At 55.8% G+C, this 22,863-nt stretch overlaps 1 protein-coding gene across 2 annotated transcripts; it reads right to left on the minus strand.

The window, feature by feature from the left end:
- Window positions 1-4,703: 4,703 nt before the first annotated feature.
- Window positions 4,704-20,713, minus strand: PCIF1 (phosphorylated CTD interacting factor 1). 2 transcript variants are annotated; one of them, XM_060263819.1, is made up of 16 exons: window positions 20,608-20,713; window positions 16,195-16,333; window positions 15,117-15,241; window positions 14,845-14,985; window positions 14,075-14,196; window positions 13,822-13,976; window positions 13,585-13,732; window positions 13,392-13,475; window positions 11,565-11,664; window positions 10,418-10,580; window positions 10,042-10,217; window positions 9,633-9,719; window positions 9,358-9,542; window positions 8,158-8,251; window positions 7,895-8,070; window positions 4,704-5,591 (listed from the first exon to the last, which is right to left on the minus strand). In XM_060263819.1, the coding sequence occupies exons 2-16, from the start codon at window positions 16,316-16,318 to the stop codon at window positions 5,351-5,353; spliced, it is 2,121 nt and encodes a 706-aa protein (XP_060119802.1). In that variant the 5' UTR covers window positions 16,319-16,333; window positions 20,608-20,713; the 3' UTR covers window positions 4,704-5,350. The 2 variants fall into 2 exon arrangements, with proteins under 2 accessions (XP_060119802.1, XP_060119810.1); XM_060263827.1 differs by having other exon boundaries at window positions 20,536-20,679.
- Between the last annotated feature and the right edge of the window lie 2,150 nt (window positions 20,714-22,863).

Genomic DNA, 22,863 nt, shown 5'->3' on the forward strand with positions numbered 1-22,863 from the left:
CTCTGTGTCTCATAAGCACATAAAAGAAGCCCTGCTGGATCAGGCCAGTGGCCCCTCCAGTCCAACACTCCCTGTCACATAAGCACATAAGAGAAGCCCTGTTGGATCAGGCCAGTGGCCCCTCCAGTCCAACGCTCTGTGTCTCATAAGAACATAAGAGAAGCCCTGTTGGATCAGGCCAGTGGCCCCTCCAGTCCAACACTCTGTGTCACATAAGAACAGAACAGAAGCCCTGTTGGATCAGGCCAATGGCCCCTCCAGTCCAACACTCTGTGTCACATAAGAGAAGCCCTGTTGGATCACCAGTCCAACACTCTGTCACATAAGAACATAAGAGAAGCCCTGTTGGATCAGGCCAGTGGCCCATCCAGTCCAACACTCTGTGTCTCATAAGCACATAAAAGAAGCCCTGCTGGATCAGGCCAGTGGCCCCTCCAGTCCAACACTCCCTGTCACATAAGCACATAAGAGAAGCCCTGTTGGATCAGGCCAGTGGCCCCTCCAGTCCAACGCTCTGTGTCTCATAAGAACATAAGAGAAGCCCTGTTGGATCAGGCCAGTGGCCCCTCCAGTCCAACACTCCCTGTCACATAAGCACATAAGAGAAGCCCTGTTGGATCAGGCCAGTGGCCCCTCCAGTCCAACACTCCCTGTCACATAAGAACATTTTTATTTATTTATTTATTTATTACTTCCCATTTATATCCCGCCCTCTCCGCAAGCGGACTCAGGGCAGCTTACAACATCATAAAAACAATCAATTCAATAAAACATATAAAACCATAATTTACTTATCAATTTTAAAACTATTAGCGCTGTCTTAGTCCAATCTAGGCGGTATTGACTTCTGACTATGATCGCCAGCATTCTGTAGGATGTCCGGTGGCAGCCCATTTTCAATCAACCACAAAAGCCTGTTTAAACAGTTCAGTCTTACAGGCCCTGCGGAACGCCGACAAATCCTGCAGGGCCCTTATAGCTTCTGGGAGGGTGTTCCAAAGTTCTGGTGCTGCCACCGAAAAAGCCCTGGATCTCGTTATACATAGCCTGGCTTCTTTCGGGCCAGGGGCAGACAGCAGATTTTTTGTCCCTGATCGCAGTGCTCTCTGGGGGATATATGGGGAAAGGCGGTCCCGTAGATAGGCAGGTCCCTGACCATAAAGGGCTTTAAAGGTTAATACCAACACCTTGAAGCGAACTCGGAACACAACAGGCAACCAGTGCAGCTCTCTCAGCACTGGCTGAATGTGCTCCCGTCGTGGTAGCCCCATTAACAGCCGTGCCGCAGCGTTCTGCACTAGTTGTAGTCTCCGGGTTAGCGTCAGGGGTAGCCCCATGTAGAGAGCATTACAGTGATCTATTCTTGAGGTGACCGTAGCATGGATTACCGTCGCTAGGTCGCCGCGCTCCAGGTAAGGGGCCAGCTGCCGTGCTTGCCGGAGGTGGAAAAAGGCAGATCTAACGGTGGCTGCCACCTGAGCCTCCATTGTAAGGGAGGACTCAAGGAGCACGCCTAAGCTCTTGACCTTGGGGACCGGTATCAGTGGTACCCCGTCAAGGGCCGGCAGCTGGATCTCTCTCCCCGGACTGCCCCGACCCAGGTAGAGAACCTCCGTCTTCGTTGGATTCAATTTCAGCCGACTCAGTCTGAGCCAAGAGGCCACGGCTTGTAATGCCAGGTCTAGATTTTCCAGGGTACAGTCAGACTGGCCACCCATCAATAGGTAGAGCTGGGTGTCATCCGCATATTGATGGCAACCCAGTCCATACCTCCTGACAATCTGGGCAAGGGGGCGCATATAGATATTAAATAGCATCGGGGACAGGACCGCTCCCTGCGGCACCCCACAACTAAGAGAGTGCCTCTGGGATGCTTCCTCCCCAATCACCACCCTTTGTCCCCGATCTTGGAGAAAAGAGGTCAGGCACTGTAAGGCAGATCTCTGAATCCCCACATCGGCAAGGCGGCTAGTCAGTAGCTGATGGTCAACCCTATCAAAAGCGGCTGACAGGTCTAATAACAGCAGCACTGCAGAGCCGCCCTGATCCAGATGTCGCATAAGATCATCCATGAGGGCGACCAGAACTGTCTCCGTCCCGTGACCTGGCTGGAAGCCGGACTGGAATGGATCCAATGCGGAAGTGTCCTCCAGGAATCCCTGCAGCTGAATCGCCACCACCCGCTCTATGACCTTACCCAGAAAGGGAAGGTTTGACACCGGCCGATAGTTCGCCAATGTGGCCGGGTCTGCTGATGGTTTTTTTAAGAGGGGACGGACCACTGCCTCTTTAAGAGGCGTGGGAAAGATCCCTTCAGTCAGGGACCTGTTGATAATGTCCTGTAGTGGTTCACGTAGCCACGTTTGGCTAGCCTTTATAAGCCAAGACGGGCACGGATCTAACCTACAGGTCGTAGGGCGTACAGCTGCAAGGATCCTGTCGACTTCCTCCAGACTGAGTGGACTGAAGGAGTCCAGAATTGAACCAGAAGACGTGCTCGGTGCCCCAAGTTCATCTACTGTCTTAATTATGGCGGGTAGGTCGTGTCGGAGTGACGAGACCTTATCTGCGAAATAGCTCACAAAAGCCTCACAGCCTATTTCCAATTCTCTATTATTTTGTTTGCCCTGCGGCAATTCTGTTAATGACCGAATTATACTAAACAATTGTGCTGGGCGCGAGGTCGCAGATGCGATTCTGGATGCAAAGTGTTCCTTCTTTGCAGTCCGAATAGCCATCTAATAGGCCCTCATAAATGACCTATATGATGTTCTCGTAGCTTCGCCACGAGCGTGGCGCCATTGTCTCTCTAGTCATCATAATCGTCGTTTCATCGATCACAACTCTGGGGTATACCACAGAGCGGATCGTGATCGAGGATGAAGAGGACGTCTGGGAGCGATTTCGTCGATGGCCTCGGAGAGCCGGTTGTTCCAGGTCTCCACCAGTCCATCCAACGAGTCGCCGGTAGGCCAAGGGTCCTGCATAGCCATCTGAAGCCGCAGTGGGTCCATCTGACTACGCGGGCGAGCCAAAATCTGCTCACCGCCAAAACGGGGGAGGGGTGGCATGTCCACACGGGCCTTCAGGACCTGGTGGTCAGACCATGGCACTGCCTCGGCAGATATCTGACCCACTGCTACTCCCGCCGCAAAGATCAGGTCTAGTGTGTGCCCAGCCTGGTGCGTGGGTGCTGTTACATATTGGGAAAGTCCCAGTGCTGCCATGGAAAGCACTAGGTCCGTCGCACATAAGAGAAGCCCTCTGGGATCAGGCCAGTGGCCCCTCCAGTCCAACACTCTGCGTCACAGAAGAACATAAGAGAAGCCATGTTGGATCAGGCCAGTGGCCCCTCTAGTCCAACACTCTGTGTCACAGAAGAACATAAGAGAACCCCTGTTGGATCAGGCCAGTGGCCCCTCTAGTCCAACACTCTGTGTCACAGAAGAACATAAGAGAAGCCCTGTTGGATCAGGCCAGTGGCCCCTCCAGTCCAACACTCTGTGTCACAGAAGAACATAAGAGAAGCCCTGTTGGATCAGGCCAGTGGCCCCTCCAGTCCAACACTCTGTGTCACAGAAGAACATAAGAGAAGCCATGTTGGATCAGGCCAGTGGCCCCTCCAGTCCAACACTCTGTGTCACAGAAGAACATAAGAGAAGCCCTGTTGGATCAGGCCACTGGCCCCTCCAGTCAAACACTCTGTGTCACATAAGAACATAAGAGAAGCCCTGTGGGATCAGGCCAGTGGCCCCTCAAGTCCAACACTCTGTGTCACATAAGAGAAGACCTGTTGGATCAGGCCAGTGGCCCCTCCAGTCCAACACTTTGTGTCACAGAAGAACATAAGAGAAGCCCTGTTGGATCAGGCCACTGGCCCCTCCAGTCCAACACTCTGTGTCACATAAGAACATAAGAGTAGCCCTGTTGGATCAGGCCAGTGGCCCATCCAGTCCAACACTCTGTGTCACATAAGAACATAAGAGAACCCCTGTTGGATCAGGCCAGTGGCCCCTCTAGTCCAACACTCTGTGTCACAGAAGAACATAAGAGAACCCCTGTGGGATCAGGCCAGTGGCCCCTCTAGTCCAACACTCTGTGTCACATAAGAACATAAGAGAAGCCCTGTGGGATCAGGCCAATGGCCCCTCCAGTCCAACACTCTGAGTCACATAAGAGCATAAGACAAGCCCTGTTGGATCAGGCCAATGGCCCATCCAGTCCAACACTCTGTGTCACATAAGAACATAAGAGAAGCCCTGTTGGATCAGGCCAGTGGCCGATCCAGTCCAACACTCTGTGTCACATAAGAACATAAGAGAAGCCCTGTTGGATCAGGCCAATGGCCGATCCAGTCCAACACTCTGTGTCACATAAGAACATAAGAGAAGCCCTGTTGGATCAGGCCAATGGCCCCTCCAGTCCAACACTCTGTGCCACACAGTGACTAAGAAACGCAAGGATTCGAAGCAGGACTAATCCAGTCGACCTCCTGTTCACTGGGACTCCTTTGACGGAACTGTGAATCTTTTGGGGAACTGCTACTGCCATTTAGTCTTCTGTTGAACATATTTGTGTGATTTTGTTTCAACATACTCTCAGTTCTTCGGCTGTGCTGTCTTTGCCCCCTCAGGGATGCCCGTTCTGACAGCCGGATCCGCCTCATACTGAAGCTGCCAATTAACTGCACCAAGGCCAGAGAAGCAACGTAATGCTGGTTTTTAATGTTCCTAAGAACTAGGAAATGAAATCAAAAATAGACTTTCCTTTGCTCTGTCGATAGAAGTAATAAAATGGTTAGTGCTGTTAAATTAAACCCTTTTTAAAAATAAAAAAACGACTCTCGGGGGCCTCTGAGACAGGCCGGAGGCTCCAGGCAGAAATCATGACAACTACAAAATGGCGGCCAAGGCCTCTGCACACACAGAACGGGAGCTCCTGCGCTCTTCTGCGGGGCGGCAGTCAGCGGCATCAGTGAGAACACACAACTGGTACACGCAACTGGGTGAGAAACGAGAGAAAGGCAACCGGGATGGCCTGCGTGGTGGAGTGGAGGCGTCACACTCACTGACACGTATGTACACTATAAACACCGCTGGGCCAGACCCTCTCGGGGCCCAGCGCATCCCGCCCCACCCCCCCTGTGGCCAGAGCAGTCCCCGAGTTCCTACTGCAGCGCTGGGCCGTGGCTTGCCCTCCCTCCACTTCCTCAGGCCTCGCTCCCCCCGCCAGGCCCCTTCCTCCAGCCACTGTCCACGTAGGCTGCCACGGAGGGTCCCTCTGGCGAGTAGGCAGGGGGCACAACATTCCCCGGGAGAGCCGGCCACGGGCTGCTCCGCCAGTCAAGCTGCTAATTGGGCGTCGACTCGCGGCTGGTGCTCTGCTCCCGCACTGTCTCTCGGTCGTTGTCTGCAGCGGAGGTGGAGGAGGAGGAGGAGGACGACGAGGCAGCCAGGGCCCGCCCCGTGTGCTTGTAGGCTGTGACCAGATCCTGCAGCCGCTCGGCGGTGGGCTCCCACTTGGCGAAGCCAGCGTCGTTTTGCAGGAAGATGACGGCCGTGTTGTGGACTGCCTTGTAGTACATCTCCTCCCTGTGGCAGAAGGTAGGGGCTCAAGAGCCACTCACCCCCAGAGGGTCTGTACACCACAGCTCTCCGGTGGGGGCGAGGGGGGCCAGGGAGCAGAGGTCAGACTGGACAGCTGTGGGCAAGACGGAGCAGGGCAGCAGGGAAGGGTGTGGCCCTCCGGCCAGCCAGTGGCCTCGGAAGAGGGCAAGGCGGTGCGGCTCCGGCACGGAGACCAAGGAAGCCAGCCCCCCTTCCCTCTTCTGCACTGGCCCATTCTGACAGAACACACACACCCCTCCCCGGCATAATGACCCCATCACAGCATGCTCTGGCAGGATGCTTACACAGAGCCTCAAACTGGGTTTTGCCCACCCTGGACCAGCCTGCCCTGAGTTCATAGCCAGGGGTCCTTCTGGGGAGCGGGCAGACTTTAAAGGCATCCCAGGGCTGCTGCTTCTCTCGCTTGGCAGGGCACAAAAGAGAGGGCGTGGAAGCTTCCACCAAAGGGGCCAGGAGAGAGAAAGAGAGCGAAGGCAAAGACATATGAACCTATCAAGCTGCCTTAGACTGGCTCCCTCAAAGTCAGTCTTCTCTACTCAGACTGGCAGCCACTCTTTCTCCAGGGTCTCAAGCTGAGGTTTTTCACATCTACTTCCCTTTTTAGTTGGAGATGCCGGGGACTGAACCTGGGACCTTCTGCTTACCAAGCAGATGCTCTACCACTGAGCCACCGTCCCTCCCCAATCAGACCCTCGGTTCACCAAAGTCAGTCTTGTCTACTCAGACAGGCAGCGGCTCTCCAGGGTCTCAAGCTGAGATTTTTCATGCCTACTTTGCCTGGACCCTTTTTAGTTGGAGATGTAGGGGATTGAACCTGGGACCTCCTGCTTACAAAGTAGATGCTTTACCACTGAGCCACTGTGCCTCCTCATGAACGTATGAAGCTGCCTTCTACTGAATCAGACCTTCAAAGGTCCATCAAAGTCAGTATTGTCTACTCAGACTAGCTCTCCAGCTGAGGTTTTTCACGCCTACTTGCCTGGATCCTTTTTAGTTGGAGATGCGGGGGATCAAACCTGGGACCTCCTGCTTACCCAGCAGGTGCTCTACCACTGAGCCACCGGCCCTCCCCTGCTCTCCAGCTGAGGTTTTTCATGCCTGTTTGCCTGGACCCTTTTTAGTTGGAGATGCCGGGGATTGAACCTGGGACCTTCTGCTTCCCAAGCAGATGCTCTACCACTGAGCCACTGTCCCTCCATCTCCATCACCTACTGCCTGGGCCCTTTTTAGTTGGAGATGCCGGGGATTGAACCTGGGACCTTCTGCTTCCCAAGCAGATGCTCTACCACTGAGCCACTGTTCCTCCATCTCCATCACCTACTGCCTGGGCCCTTTTTAGTTGGAGATGCCGGGGATTGAACCTGGGACCTTCTGCTTCCCAAGCAGATGCTCTACCACTGAGCCACTGTTCCTCCATCTCCATCACCTACTGCCTGGGCCCTGTTTAGTTGGAGATGCCGGGGATTGAACCTGGGACCTTCTGCTTCCCAAGCAGATGCTCTACCACTGAGCCACTGTTCCTCCATCTCCATCACCTACTGCCTGGGCCCTTTTTAGTTGGAGATGCCGGGGATTGAACCTGGGACCTTCTGCTTCCCAAGCAGATGCTCTACCACTGAGCCACTGTTCCTCCATATCCATCACCTACTGCCTGGGCCCTTTTTAGTTGGAGATGCCGGGGATTGAACCTGGGACCTTCTGCTTCCCAAGCAGATGCTCTACCACTGAGCCACTGTCCCTCCATCTCCATCACCTACTGCCTGGGCCCTTTTTAGTTGGAGATGCCGGGGATTGAACCTGGGACCTTCTGCTTCCCAAGCAGATGCTCTACCACTGAGCCACTGTTCATCCATCTCCATCACCTACTGCCTGGGCCCTTTTTAGTTGGAGATGCCGGGGATTGAACCTGGGACCTTCTGCTTCCCAAGCAGATGCTCTACCGCTGAGCCACTGTTCCTCCATCTCCATCACCTACTGCCTGGGCCCTTTTTAGTTGGAGATGCCGGGGATTGAACCTGGGACCTTCTGCTTCCCAAGCAGATGCTCTACCACTGAGCCACTGTTCCTCCATCTCCATCACCTACTGCCTGGGCCCTTTTTAGTTGGAGATGCCGGGGATTGAACCTGGGACCTTCTGCTTCCCAAGCAGATGCTCTACCGCTGAGCCAGTGTCCCTCCCCCCCCTCTCGCGGGTGCGCCAGGTGGCTGCTCTTTCTGAGAAGGGGGCATCCTCTGGCAGCTGTGGGGGGCCCACCTGCGAGGCTTACTTTTTGCAGACGTGCTGGGAGCCGCTGCGGTACTCGTGGTCGAAGGCGGGCAGGATGAGCTGGTGCCGCTTGAACTTGCTCTGCTCGATGCGCGTGAGGGCTGGTGTGGGGGGGTCCCGCCACTCCGGGAGGAAGACGATGAAGCAGAGGGGCTCGCTGGAGCTCTCTAGCAGTTTCTAAGGCCAGGGGAGAGGAGGCAGCTTCACACCTGGCGGCCACAAGGCTCTTCCCAGGGCGGGGCGACGCAAGCAAAGCAGCCCTACCTCAAAGTGCGTCACCATGGCGTCCATCAGCTCCTCGCAGAACGGAGGGTTGGCCTCAAACGAGCCACTGATGGGGGAGAAATCCAGGCAGGGGCTGAAGGGAAGGAGACAGAGGCGGCCAAAGTGAGTCGGGAGGGGGGGTACCAAGGAAAGAAGATGATGATACTGGATATATATCCCGCCCTCCACTCCGAATCACAGAGCGGCTCACAATCTCCTTTATCTTCCTCCCCCAAAAGAAACACCCTGTGAGGTAGATGAAGAGATTGGATTTATATCCCTCCCTCCACTCCGAAGAGTCTCAGAGCAGCTCACAATCTCCTTTCCCTTCCTCCCCCACAACAGACACCCTGTGAGGTAGATGAAGAGATTGGATTTATATCCCGCCCTCCACTCCGAAGAGTCTCAGAGCGGCTCACAATCTCCTTTCCCTTCCTCCCCCACAACAGACACCCTGTGAGGTAGATGAAGATACTGGATTTATATCCCGCCCTCCACTCCGAAGAGTCTCAGAGCGGCTCACAATCTCCTTTCCCTTCCTCCCCCACAACAGACACCCTGAGAGGTGGGTGGGGCTGAGAGAGCTCTCCCAGAAGCTGAATTTTCAAGGACAACTCCTGCAAGAGCTACGGCTGACCCAAGAAGGCCATTCCAGCAGGTGCAAGTGGAGGAGTGGGGAATTGAACCCAGTTTTCCCAGATAAGAGAGCTGTGGCTGACCCAAGGCCATTCCAGCAGGTGCAAGTGGAGGAGGGGGGAATCCAACCCACTTCTCCCAGATCAGAGTCCGCACACTTCACCACTACACCAAACCGGCTCTCCGCCACCTGTTCCCCCACCCCCCTAGTCCCTCTTTCCCAAGCGCCTCAGCAACACGGGAAAAGGGACCTGTAGCCAGCCAGGGTAAGGACAGCCTCCCCTGCACCATCATCCCCACTCCCTCCTGAGCAGAGAGAGAACGTTCCCCCCGTCCCCAGGCCACGGATCCAGCGGGAGCTGACAGGAGTGCAGCTCCTGAACCGTTCTAAGAGTTCCACCTCCTCCTTCCCACCTTGTCCGTCGAATAGCAGGCGCAGCTGCGCAGCAATCCCTGCATGAGTTCCCCCACCTGTTTTTCTCCAGAACGAGCCCTGGTGCCCCCTCCCCCTCCCCGCCCAGCCCCTCAAGAGCAAAGGGCAGCCCCCCCTCCGCCGGCACTCACCCTCGCGACCCAAAATACCCGTCGGTGTCCAGGAAGGCCGAGCAGTACTGCTTGAAGTAGCAGTTGAGCGGGGAGGCGAAACACTCAAAGCTGACGCCAAAGAGCCTGTGCAGGGCCTCGAAGACGTGCACGGGGAGCGCCCCCTGCAGGCCAGTCCCCTCGTAGAGCCCAACGCCAAACATCATCTGCCAGGAGAGAGGAGGACTGGCTGGGCCCTCGGCTCCCTCCCCCCCCCGGCCCCCAAGGGACCCCCGCCAGCCCCGCCCCCGCCCTACCTGGTATCTGCGGAGAAGGCACCACACCCTCAGCAGGAAGCGCTCAAAGCCGGGGTCATCGATGCAGCTGTAGCGGTAGAGCAGCCACTGCAAGAAAAGGGAAGGTGCTGCAGAGACCCCTGGGTGAAGACGCCAGCAGAGGGGGAGGGTTAGAGCGCCGATCGAGAGCCCCAGGGCCACTCCCACCCTCTCCGCCTCACCAGGCGGCTGGGAGAACAGAACGGAGGAGAGGAGATCGGCAATCCGTAAAGAACAAGACGCTACGACAGAGTTGGCAGGAGCCGGCCTGCAGCTTGGCCCTCAGAGACCTGCCCCGCCCCTTGGCACTACCCCCCCCCGCTTGAAGGAGGAACTGGAGTGCAACAGGAGCAGCCTCGCCCCCTCCCCCGCCCCGCCCTCCCCCACGTACCAACTTGCTGAAGTAGTTGCGGCTCACTTTCACCATCTCGCCTTTGTAGCGCACACAGACCACGTTGTTCTCCACGTGCATCTCCACGTTCGGCAGCGGCGGGGAAGGGATGGCCAGCCTCGCCGGGAAGCAGTACACCAGCCGGTCCTCCACCTCTGGAGGAGCCTCCACCTCCGCTGCGCGTTGGACGGAGCGTGTCAGTCCCCCTCGCCTCCAGCACCACCCTTCCAAACCACGTCTCCCAGAACTCCTGCGGCAAAAGCCGGCTGGCCTCTGCGCATCACACAGCCTCGGTGGGCTCGACGCAACACGGCCAGATTTGGCCCGGGAGGGTGGGGCTGCCACCCCAGCCGACGCCCCTCTCCTTGGCACCTACTTGATATGCCGTGCTCCTTGAGGAGGGCCAGGTGCTTCTCTCCAATGCGCTTCGCATACTCCAGCGAGATGTGGTAGATCTTGCTGCAAATGCCCTCCACCGAGTCCTTGGCCGCAGCCGACACGTGGGGACCGCACTGCTTGCGCAGGTGCTCCAGACGGTCCTGGAGGGAAGGACAGAAAAGCCACTGCACACCCTCAGAGGCCCAGGAGAAGACCCTGCCTTACTCTCTGAATCAGACTCGGAGCAGCTCACAATCTCCTATATCTTCTCCCCCCACAACAGAGACTCTGTGAGGCAGGTGGGGCTGAGAGGGCTCTCCCAGAAGCTGCCCTTTCAAGGACACCGTCTCAGAGCGGCTCACAAACTCCTTTCCCTTCCTCCCCCACAACAGATGCCCTGTGAGGTGGGTGGGGCTGAGAGGGCTCTCCCAGAAGCTGCCCTTTCAAGGACAGAGTCTCAGAGTGGCTCACAAACACCTTTCCCTTCCTCCCCCACAACAGACATTTTGTGAAGTGGGTGGGGCTGAGAGGGCTCTCACAGCAGCTGCCCTTTCAAAGACAGAGTCTCAGAGTGGCTCACAATCTCCTTTCCCTTCCTCCTCCACAACAGACACCCTGTAAAGTGGGTGGGGCTCAGAAAGCTCTCCCAGAAATTGCCCTTTCAAGGACAACCACTGCAAGAGCTCTGGCTGACCCAAGGCCATTCCAGCAGCTGGAAGTGGAGGAGTGCGGAATCAAACCCAATTCTCCCAGATAAGAGTCTGCACACTTAAGCACTACTCCAAACTGCCTCTCAGAAGACATACACCCTGTAAGGTGGGTGGGGCTGAGAGAGCTCTGACAGAAGCTGCTCTTTCAAGGACAACTCCTACAAGAGCTCTGGCTGACCCAAGGCCATTCCAGCAGGTGCAAATGGAGGAGTGGGGAATCAAACCCGGTTCTCCCAGATAAGAGAGCTCTGGCTGACCCAAGGCCATTGCAGCAGGTGCAAGTGGAGGAGTGGGGAATCAAACCCAGTTCTCCCAGATAAGAGTCCGCACACTTAACCACTGCACCACAATGGCCAAGCCCCACCCCCCATGGGCTCTCGACTGTGGCATGGCGAGACTTGCGCGGAGGGGGTGGGGTGGGGGTGATGCACTGACCATGTAGTCTTCCTTGGAGGCCAAGTGGTCCCGCCGCAGCCAGCTGAAGGTGTCCTCCACGTTCCACTTCACCACCTTCCTGCTCTCTGGAGAGGCACTCCTGCACCCAGAGGCAAGCAAGACTTCACTTCCAGGCCACTCACAGGGCCTTCCAATGTAGTTTTTTTAAGAATGAGAAATGCTACAATTGAGGACTTGGGGAGGGGGTGCCAGAGACAGGGAGCTGCCGAGCAGCAGCAGTGCCTCACCCACAGTACGCCACACTCCAGGCCAGGGGTCCCTAACCCTCTTGAGCCAGCAGGCGCCTCTGGGATTCCGCCACCGGGGGATGGGAGCTGCCACGCAACGGCTGCTGCAGCCGACCTTCAGTCACACAGCGAAGGGCCTTGTGCTGTGGTGGCACCAGCAGAAATAAACGTGCTGTGTGCGTGTGTGTGTGTGTGTGTGTGTATAACAGAATCAGGAGCAAAAAGCAGAACACTCATGGTTAATTAACACAAGCTGTATAAATCAGGGGTCCCCTACCCCCGGTATGTGGACCGGTACTGGTCCATGGCCTGTTAGCAACTGGGCTGTGAGTTGTAAAATTAATTATTTAATTATATATTACAATGTAGTAATAATAATAGTAATAAGATGATGACATTAGATTTATATCCTGCTCTCCACTCCGAATTTCAGAGTCTCAGAGTGGCTCACAATCTCTGTTATGTTTCTTCCACACAACAAATACCCTGTGAGGTGGGTGGGGCTGAGAGGGTTCTCACAGCAGCTGCCCTTTCAAGGACAACTCTGTGAGAGCTCTGGCGGACCCAAGGCCATGCCAGCAGGTGCAAATGGAGGAGGGGGGAATCAAACCCGGTTCTCCCAGATAAGAGAGCTCTGGCTGATCCAAGGCCATTCCAGCAGCTGCAAGTGGAAGAGTGGGGAATCAAGCCCGGTTCTCCCAGATAAGAGAGCTCTGGCTGATCCAAGGCCATTCCAGCAGCTGCAAGTGGAGGAGTGGGGAATCCAACCCAGTTCTCCCAGATAAGAGAGCTCTGGCTGACCCAAGGCCATTCCAGCAGGTGCAAGTGGAGGAGTGGGGAATCCAACCCGGTTCTCCCAGATAAGAGAGCTATGGCTGACCCAAGGCCATTCCAGCAGGTGCAAGTGGAGGAGTGGGGAATCCAACCCGGTTCTCCCAGATAAGAGAGCTATGGCTGACCCAGGGCCATTCCAGCAGGTGCAAGTGGAGAAGTGGGGAATCCAACCCGGTTCTCCCAGATAAGAGAGCTCTGGCTGACCCAAGGCTATTCCAGCAGGTTCAAGTGGAGGAGGGGGAATCAAACCCGGTTCTCCCAGATAATAGTCCACACACTTAACCACTATGGCTGTCCCAAGGCGATTCCAGCAGCTGCAAGTGGAGGAGTGGGGGATCAAACCTTGTTCTCCTAGATAAGAGTCCACGCACTTCACCACTACACCAAACTGGCTCTCATAATCTCATAAATACACATACAGTACCATTTTGTATGCTTGGTTATAAAGGATAACTTTTTTATGTCACTTAAAAAAAGTTTAGGTTTGATAAAAAAGATACATTTTTTTTAAATTCTCAGAATTTTTGGAAATTTTAGTTCTCCAGTTTTACTTCACCTCCAGCAACTCTCCTCTCCTCCGCGCCACTCCCGCTGGCCCTCTGATATGCAGGCCTTTTATTGAGCAGGCTCTGGCTGGCTTGGGGTCAGGGGTGTGGCTCAATATGCAAATAAGTTCCTGCTGGGCTTTTTCTCCAAGAGCCTCGCTGATATGTATTCCCTCCCCGCAGCCCCTGAAGGCTCCAACCTGGATTCGATCAGCCTCTTCGCAGCCTCTGCGTATTTGAAGAGCAGCTTCTTGGCTTCTTCCCGAAATTTAATTCGAGACAACCTGCGAGACACACCAAAAGGACAAAGAGCTGCTGTCTAGGCCTCCCCGCCCCCCCCTGCCACCGACCCCAGACAAAGGGGCTGCTGCACTCCCCGTCCTCTGACACTACCTGATCGGAATGTCATTCATGATTTCTCTGAACATGGAAGGCGAGACCACCGGATCGCAGTCGCTGGGCAACAAGGGGTCGGTCCCTTTGTCCACCACCTTCCGCTCCAGCATCCAGCGATTGAAAGACTCGCGTGGGGGGTCGATCCCTGGGGGAGAAGGAAGCAGTCATCATGGAGGGGCTTTCCAGAGCCGGGCTTCCGGAAGCGGGCGAGGGGCGGGGAGAGGGTGTGGCTACCTTCCCGCTGCTGGCAAAGCTCCCGGTAATGCTGACGCAGCTTCAGCATCAGCTGGGACCGGAGGAGCTCCACATCCGGGTGGGGAGGCAGCACCTTGGAGGGGGGGTGCTGCTTAATCACCGCATTCGTCTGAATGTCCAGGTCCCAGTACACCCTGCCGGGGAAGGAGAGACGTTGCCAGGCCCAGGGAAAGAAGGCAGGCCTGACCCACAGCGGGGGCCCAAAGAGTAATCTCCCCCAGTTGTGACTCACTCGGTTGGTCGTAAAAGAGCTGCCTGTTGCTTGTCTTCAGGAGAGACCCCCAACAACTTCAAGAGAGGGGTCCCGGGAGTACTGGAGGAGTTGGGGGTGGGCTGAGCTGGAGGTATGTCAACCTGAAAGGGAGGGGAGGGGAGGGGGCATGAGCAAGATCGCCTCTGGTGGGTGGGCCACCTGTCACACCAGGGCTCCCCTGCAGGACGCTGGCTGGAAGATGGCCCTGGCTCAGCAGCAGAGGAGAAAACACTGGATGGCAGGCAGCCAGCCACACGCACACCCTTGGTCCGGCGAGCTCAGTCACACCTACACAGATTGGCAGCAGCTCTTGAGATCTTTCCCATCACCTTCTCCCTGGTCCTTTTAACTAGAGATGCTGGGGATTGAACTGGGTATCTTCGGTAGCAAACAGATGCTTCAGAAGGCGGCTGCGTGGGTGTTTGGGCCCTGGCAAAAGCTCACTGGAAGAGCATCTGCTTGGGATGCTGAAGGGTCAGGGTTCAATTCCCGGCAGCACCTCCAGCTGAAAGGATCAGGGAGCTGAAGTTCAAAGACCTCAGGCTGAAACCGTGGAGAGCGGCGGCCAGTCGAAGTGGACAGTGCCCACCCTGATGGACCAAGGGCCTGATTCAGCAGAAGGCAGCTTTCGCTCAGCCCTGTTGCCCTCCCGAGAGAGAGAAGAGCCAGCCCGCAGGAGGCCGCTGGAAGGATGCGTCTGGGACTTCCTGCCCCACTCTGCTCTGCTTTCAGTGGAGGGAGGGGCCTACCTTGGGCTTCTTCACGCTGTTTCCACTGGGCTGGACCTCCTCAGACAGCCTCCGCTTCCGGAGCTTGCCTTCAGCGCTGGCGGCGTCACCAACGGCCGTTTCAGCAGGCCCCGGAGCTGCGTTCAGACCTAGAGGGTCAGACTGGGGAGTCCAAGACAAGAACTGTTAGATTCCCCCCCTCCTGAAACCCCTGCAGCCCGGATCCGTGGCCTATCCTGCCCGCCAGGAAGCCCCCCAGACTGGCTTGCTGCTGCCCCCCACCAGGAACTCACAATGACGTCATGCTGTCCCAGGAGTGGCATCTCCCAGAGCGACTGGTTGGTGAAGCGGTTGAAATAGTAGGGGCGGCTCTCCCGCTTGCTCCAGCACTTCTCCCAGCCAGCCTGCACCAGCTCATCTGGGGAGAGGGAGGGAATCAGGGCCTGGAAAGGGGAGGAGAACCCGCCACTCGCTCACCTGCCAGCACGCAGCCCCCACCCATTACCTCTCAAGAGAAACTGGTAGAGGGAGAGGTCACTTGTAGGATAAAGACAGCACAACCGAAGTTATAGTGACCAATTAACTAAGAATGTATTGAAACAAAACCATACAAATATGTTCAATAGAAGACTAAATAGCAATAATGAGGGAGGAGCGGTGGCTCAGTGGTAGAGCAATCTGCTTGGTAAGCAGAATGTCCCAGGTTCAATCCCTGGCATCTCCAACGAAAAAGGGTCCAGGCAAATAGGTGTGAAAAACCTCAGCTGGAGACCCTGGAGAGCCTCTGCCAGTCTTAGTAGACAAGATTGACTTTGATGAACCGAGGGTCTGATGGGGGAGGGGGAATGGCTCAGTGGTAGAGCACCTGCTTGGTAAGCAGAAGGTCCCAGGTTCAATCCCCGGCATCTCCAAAAAAGAGTCCAGGCAAATAGGTGTGGAAAACCTCAGCTTGAGACCCTGCAGAGCCACTGCCAGTCTGAGTAGACAAGACTGACTTTCATGGACGGAGGGTCTGATTCAGTCTAAGGCAGCTTCAGATGCTCCTGTTCAGTAACAATCCCCCCAAAGTTTCCCAGTCCCATCAAAGGAGTCCCAATGAACAGGAGGTCGACTGGATTCTTCCTGCTTCAACTCCTCTTCTAGCAGAGGAGGCTCCAACCACAGAGCTCAACGAAAGGCAAAAGCTCAGAAAAAATATCGAAGTGTTTCTGATGCATCAATGCAAAAGGGTGCAAAACCCACGAGGTTCTTTTTCCGTGCATCCAAAGACCACACAGAGAATTCCCAACGGACAAATGGGGCAGAAAGTCTCCAGTAAGATTTCAAAATGGCACGAAACCTCTGGTTGTGCTGTCTTTACCCATCCGTTACCTGGCAAATCCTGCACCACCCGAACGGGTTTGGGGGAGCTGGGCTGGTTCTGGTGGGACGTGCCGGGGGAGTGGCTCATCAGAGCGGCGTCCTCCCTGGAGCTGCCGTGGTTTTCATTGGCCATGGCTCAGCGATTGCGCTGGGGGTGGGGAAGAGAGAGGGAGCATCGTGTTAGAAGGCGGCCACACAAACACCGGCACCAGGATGCCAGCATCCAGCCCCCGTTGGCACAGTGTGGAGATCTAAGCTGAAGGGGGCGGGGGAGCGTGTCGATCCCACCCTCATCCCCGCAAGCAGAAAAGCACCAGTAAGCGTGGGACACAGCTGCATCCTTGTGGGCCCACAGGCCCAAATGCAACCAGGCCCCACTGAAGCAGCAGCTGTGACATCGGGAGGTGGGGGGAGCATCCTACCCTCCCTTGGCTTTGGGACCTCAAAGAAGAACTTGGGCTATTCTGTCATCTAAAAAGTGAGCAGGGACTCCCGAAAACTCATCCCTTCCTACAAATGCTGTTTGCCTTTCAGGCTCCCAAATTCTTGCTCTTTTCTACTGCTAAAGACACAGTCACAGGGCTATCCATCTTGACCTTACAAGTGTAAACAATGGCCGATTATTCTTCTGGAGTGCTTTATTTGCACATGCATACACACACACACAGAGCCAGTTTGGTGTAGTTGTTAAGCGTGCGGGACTCTTATCTGGGAGAACCGGGTTTGATTCCCGAATCCTCCACTTGCAGCTGCTGGAATGGCCTTGGGTCAGTCATAGCTCTGGCAGAGGTTGTCCTTGAAAGGGCAGCTGCTGTGAGAGCCCTCTCAGCCCCACCCGCCTCACAGGGTGTCTGTTGTGGGGGAGGAAGGGAAAGGAGATTGTAGGCTGCTCTGAGACTCTGTCCTTGAAAGGGCAGCTTCTGGGAGAGCCCTCTCAGCCCCACCCACCTCACAGGGTGTCTGTTGTGGAGGAGGAAGGGAAAGGAGACTGTGAGCCGCTCTGAGACTCTGTCCTTGAAAGGGCAGCTTCTGGGAGAGCTCTCTCAGCCCCACCCGCCTCACAGGGTGTCTGTCGTGCGGGAGGAAGGGAAAGGCGACTGCAGGCCGCTCTGAGAGTCAGAGTGGACGGTGGGATATAAATCCAATATCATCATCTTCTTCTATGATTCTAAGGTGCGACCACATGGAGGAAGCGGCCACACGTGCAACCACTCCCTGTGGTAAGCGAGCCTGCTTTCCAAATGCCACCATTCACCAGGAGGGAGAGTTCACGGGGCCACTTCCCCCCTGCAGCTACCCACAGCGGACGGTGCAGAGGCGAAGAGGGGAGCCAGCACGCTCCCACAGGCTCTCCCTCCCCAGGCATTCCTTGAACATGTGGGGCAATCTGTCCCAGACTACTGCTCCTAAGGGATGAGCCCCATCGTATTCTATCAGCCTCCCTTCTACCAAGAACTAGAAGGTCAAAGGGCAGATACGTGGCAGCAAAGTCCCCCAAAAGAAACTAGCCATGGTGATTAAAAGGAACCTGCACATTCAGAGGCAGCAAACCTCTAAGTCCCAGTGCTAAGAGGCAACACTGCACAAAGGCCTTGTCTTCTGTGTCCTCTTGGCCACTGTGTCATGCAAGGGGGCTGCGCCAGTCAAAGGGCAACAGATTCCAGCACCCTGCAGGTAAAATTCTCTCCCCAGAACTGGGAGCAAGTGCTCCACGGCTCTGGAAAGACCAGGGAGGAAGCAAGGCAGACTGCTGCCCACAACTCCCCCTCCTGGATCCTGGCCTGGCTGCAAGCACATGGCAACCCTGCTCTGGTACGCTGACCAGCCTAGGCGGCTCCGTAAGCATCCCTGGGAACTGGGAGTGGCAAGACTGAATCCTCTCTGCTCTGGGAGAAGCTGGGCACCAGCAGGAGCCTTGTCAACTTTGCTCCCTCTCTAAACAAGCTGAACTCTCCCTAGAGGTGGCTAAAAATGGCTAAAGTGAGCTAGCACACTTGGGCCCTGTTCTGAGAAGGCAAGAGACCCGGGAAGCCATGAGGCCCTCTGTTTGCAAGGCTGTTGATGCGAGAACATCTTGGAGGACATTCATCCATCAGGTGGCCATACGTCAGAAGTGACGCAGAATCAGAAAGTTGGAAGTGATCTCCAGGGTCATCTAGTCTGAGCCCCCTCAATGCAGGGAACTCACAAATGCCTCCCCCTAAATTCACAGGATCTTCATTGCTGTCAGATGGCCATTTAGCCTCTGTTTCAAAACTTCCAAGGAAGGAGAGCCCATCACCTCCTGAGGAGGAAGCCTGTTAGAATCATAGAAGAGTGGGAAGGGACCTCCCGGGTCATCTAGTCCAACCCCCTGCACAATGCAGGAAACTCACAAACACCGCCCCCTAAATTCACAGGATCTTCATTGCTGTCAGATGGCCATTTAGCCTCTGTTTCAAAACCTCCAAGGAAGGAGAGCCCACCACCTCCTGAGGAGGAAGCCTGTTAGAATCATAGAAGAGCTGGAAGGGACCTCCAGGGTCATCTAGTCCAACCCCCTGCACAATGCAGGAAACTCACAAACCCCTCCCCCTAAATTCACAGGACCTTAATTGCTGTCAGATGGCCATTTAGCCTCTGCTTAAAAACCTCCAAGGAAGGAGAGCCCACCACCTCCCGAGGAGGAAGCCTGTTAGAATATAGAACAGTTGGAAGGGACCTCCAGGGTCATCTAGTCCAACCCCTGCACAATGCAGGGAACTCACAAACGCCTCCCCCTAAATTCACAGGATCTTCATTGCTGTCAGATGGCCATCTAGCCTCTGTTGAAAAACCTCCAAGGAAGGAGAGCCCACCACCTCCCAAAGAGGAAGCCTGTTCCACTGAGGAACTGCTCTAACGGTCAGGAATCCTGGAATCCTAGAGTTGGGACCTCCAGGGTCCTCTAGTCCAACCCCCTGCACAATGCAGGGAACTCACATTGCTGTCAGATGACCATCTAGCCTCTGTTGAAAAACGTCCAAGGAAGGAGAGCCCAGTTAAAGCATAGAATCATAGAGTTGGAAGGGACCTCCAGTGTCATCTAGTCCAACCCCTGCACAATGCAGGAAACTCAAAAGCCCCTCCCCCTAAATCCACAGGATCCGCATTGCTGTCAGGTGGCTATCTAGCCTCTGTTTCAAAACCTCCAAGGAAGGAGAGCCCACCACCTCCTGAGGAGGAAGCCTGTTAGAATCATAGAAGAGTGGGAAGGGACCTCCCGGGTCATCTAGTCCAACCCCCTGCACAATGCAGGAAACTCACAAACACCTCCCCTAAATCCACAGGATCTTCATTGCTGTCAGATGGCCATCCAGCCTCTGTTGAAAAACCTCCAAGGCAGGAGAGCCCCCCACCTCCCAAGGAGGAAGCCTGTTAGAATCATAGAAGAGTTGGAAGGGACCTCCAGGGTCATCTAGTCCAACCCCTGCACAATGCAGGGAACTCACAAACCCCTCCTCCTAAATCCACAGGATCTTCATTGCTGTCAGATGGCCATCCAGCCTCTGTTGAAAAACCTCCAAGGCAGGAGAGCCCCCCACCTCCCAAGGAGGAAGCCTGTTAGAATCATAGAAGAGTGGGAAGGGACCTCCCGGGTCATCTAGTCCAACCCCCTGCACAATGCAGGAAACTCACAAACACCTCCCCTAAATTCACAGGACCTTCATTGCTGTCAGATGGCCATCTAGCCTCTGTTTGGAAACCCCCAAGGAAGGAGAGCCCACCACCTCCGGAGGAGGAAGCCTGTTAGAATATAGAAGAGTGGGAAGGGACCTCCCGGGCCATCTAGTCCAACCCCCTGCACCATCCAGGAAGGAGAGCCCCCCACCTCCGAGGAGGGAGCCTGTTCTTCCTAGTAAAGCTTAGCAGGAAACTGTTTCGACCCGTCCCAACCCGCTGCCTTGAGGGCACCGTCCCCGTCCCCCACCGGGCTGCGTGTGTGTGTCTGCAGCTTCCAGCAGAGCCCGGCGGCGGCAGCGGGAATGCGGGCGCGGCGGGAGCGAGGCGGTCTGTCCCGTGCGCAGAGGCGCCGCCCGTGGGAAGCAGGCGGGAATAACGGGGCGCCGCAGAGGCAGCAGCAGCAGCAGGGGCGGCGCGGGGCACGCACGGCGTCGGGGCTGCTCCAGGCGGCGTCGGGCTAGCGTCGGGCGGCATGGCGGCGTCGGGGGTGTGCCTGGCGGGAGAGAGGCGGGTCAGGCTGGATGCCCTCGCGGGGCCCCGCGGGGGGAGGCGCGCCCAAGATGGCGGCCAGGCCCCCTCCCCGCGCCCCCTCCCGCCGCCTCCCCCGCGCCCCGCCCGGCCCGGCCCCGCGCTCCGCCCGCCACTCACTGGGCGCCGCGGCGGGGCGGGGGGCTGCCGGGGGCCGTTCCGCTTCGCGCCGCCATCCCGGGGCCGCCTCACCCTGGCAGCGACCGCCGCCATCTTGCGTTCGGGACCCGCGGCGAGCACTGCGCAGGCGCCGGACACGCCCCGCCCTCCGCTCTGCGCACGCGCCGGCACTGAGGGCCGACGGTGCCGCGCAGGCGCAGACGGGGAGCGGAGGCGTTTTTGCCGATCTCTTCGCAGGGGCGAGTTCGAGTCCCGGTGGCAGCCGCGGGGGGGGGGGGGTTGGCCTCTGTGCAAGCGCGGATGGAGCAGAGGGCGGCCTTCTTCCGGGGCAGGACCACCGGCTCGGCACCTAGGGTTGCCAAGTCCAATTCAAGAAATATCTGGGGACTTTGGGGTGGAGCCAGGAGACACTGGGGGTGGAGCCAGGAGACACTGGGGGTGGAGCCAGGAGACACTGGGGGTGGAGCCAGGAGACATTGGGGGTGGAGCCAGGAGACTTTGGGGGTGGAGCCAGGAGACTTTGGGGTGGAGCCAGGAGACTTTGGGGGTGGAGCCAGGAGCAAGGGTGTGACAAGCATCACAACTCCAAAGGGAGTTCTGCCATCATATTCAAAGGGACCGCACCCCTTTTAAATGCCTTCCCTCCTAGGGTTGCCAAGTCCAATTCAAGAATTTGGGGTGGAGCCAGGAGACACTGGGGGTGGAGCCAGGAAACACTGGGGGTGGAGCCAGGAGCCAGGGTGTGACAAGCATCCTTGAACTCCAAAGGGGGTTTTGCCATCATATTCAAAGGGACCGCACCCCTTTTAAATGCCTTCCCTCCTAGGGTTGCCAAGTCCAATTCAAGAAATATCTGGGGACTTTGGGGGTGGAGCCAGGAGACATTGGGGGTGGAGCCAGGAGGCATTGGGGGGTGGAGCAAGGGTTAGGTCACACCATCAGCTGCATGTGGAGGAGGAGTGGGGAATCAAACCCGCTTCTTCCAGATAAGAGTCTGTGCGCTTAACCACTACTCCAAGCTGGCTCTCCACCAGAAAGGTGGGGAGGAGACGCCATTCATAGGGTGTATTTATGAATGTTATATTTAAAGGTAGTCTTTCTCCCTTGGTCTCAGCACAGATTACATGGAGTGGGTCTCTACAAGCAGCACATGGGGCATTCAGTACCAATGCCTTAGGATTAGGACTGTAGAACCCACCAGAAGTCTAAAAACAGAATTGAAGCAAAGCACAAGTCTTAACAAGGCACTTGGGGTGATGCATGATGCCGTTGGTGGATCCCCATTTCAGCAAACTTAAGTACATAAACATAAGAGAAGCCATGTTGGGTCAGACCAGTTTAAAAAAAGAAAAAAACCAGGTGCCATCAGGAGGTCCACTGATGGGGCCAGAACTCCAGAAGCCCCTCCCAATGTTGCCCCCCAAGCACCAAGAAGACAGCACCACTGCCCCACCATCCTTAATAATTTTTCTGATTAACGTTGTGGTTCATTCAAGTCCTACAAGTCAAGCAATCTACAAGAGCGTGGCAGTCATAGCAGAGCATCTTCATGAATGGATCGGTGCAGCATTCCGAATGTGAAATTTATACTGGATGTGGGAGTCTGGCAGCATTTAGATTCTGGTGGGCAGCCGTGTTGGACTGAAGCAGCAGAATAAAGTCAGAGTCTGGTCAGGGAACTTTAAGACCAACAAAGGTTTATTCAGAATGTCACCTTTACAGAGCAGTGTCAGAACTTAAGAACTCCAGGCAGATCCCATACTTAGTTTCCAAGCTAGGATTTTATTAGAGAGAACTAAGAACTGTTAGATACAAGGTACAAGATAACAGTGATGGCGAGAGCCAGCACTGGCCCAGTTTTATATAGTAAAACAAACAACCCACAAAGCTTTAATTCACACCGTTACAGGCACATCTGTCTTCCCACCAGTGCTATCAGCAAAGACGTTGCCTCCTTACTCTGAAGGCCACACGATTCGGCTTCAAAGGGTGTCAGTGTGAGAAAGTACAGAGATACAACATTATTCAGTCTACAGCCCCCAAATACTTTGGATACCATCGGGGCAGGGTTAACTACTACTCAGGCACTTCAGGTTCAGAAAGGTTACAATATGGGGTCGGTCTGGTTCAACGCTCAGGTCCACTCTATGCATACTTGCCAACCATCAATTATACTGGTTCTACATTAAGCTAGCAATACTAAAGTTACAAGTTCTGACATACTGCCCCCCCTAAGCGCCCTCCCCCGGGGGGTGGCGGCTTGGGCTTGTGCGGGTACAGCAGGTGAAACTTTTTTAACAATTGCGGCGCAGCTACGTTCTGAGACTC

The sequence above is a fragment of the Heteronotia binoei genome, chromosome 2, assembly GCF_032191835.1.
Source record: "Heteronotia binoei isolate CCM8104 ecotype False Entrance Well chromosome 2, APGP_CSIRO_Hbin_v1, whole genome shotgun sequence".
In the NCBI taxonomy this organism is placed as follows: domain Eukaryota; kingdom Metazoa; phylum Chordata; class Lepidosauria; order Squamata; family Gekkonidae; genus Heteronotia; species Heteronotia binoei.

Bases quoted from the DNA above. Each gene is read 5' to 3' on its own strand.
- PCIF1 (XM_060263819.1), bottom strand. From the start codon at position 16,318: ATGGCCAATGAAAACCACGGCAGCTCCAGGGAGGACGCCGCTCTGATG. The intron at 8,071-8,157 runs GTAGGGCTGCTT...CCCTGGCCTTAG, and splicing joins CCATGGTGACGCACTTTGAG to AAACTGCTAGAGAGCTCCAG. The intron at 5,592-7,894 runs GTAAGCCTCGCA...CTTCTGCCACAG, and splicing joins TCCCAGCACGTCTGCAAAAA to GGAGGAGATGTACTACAAGG.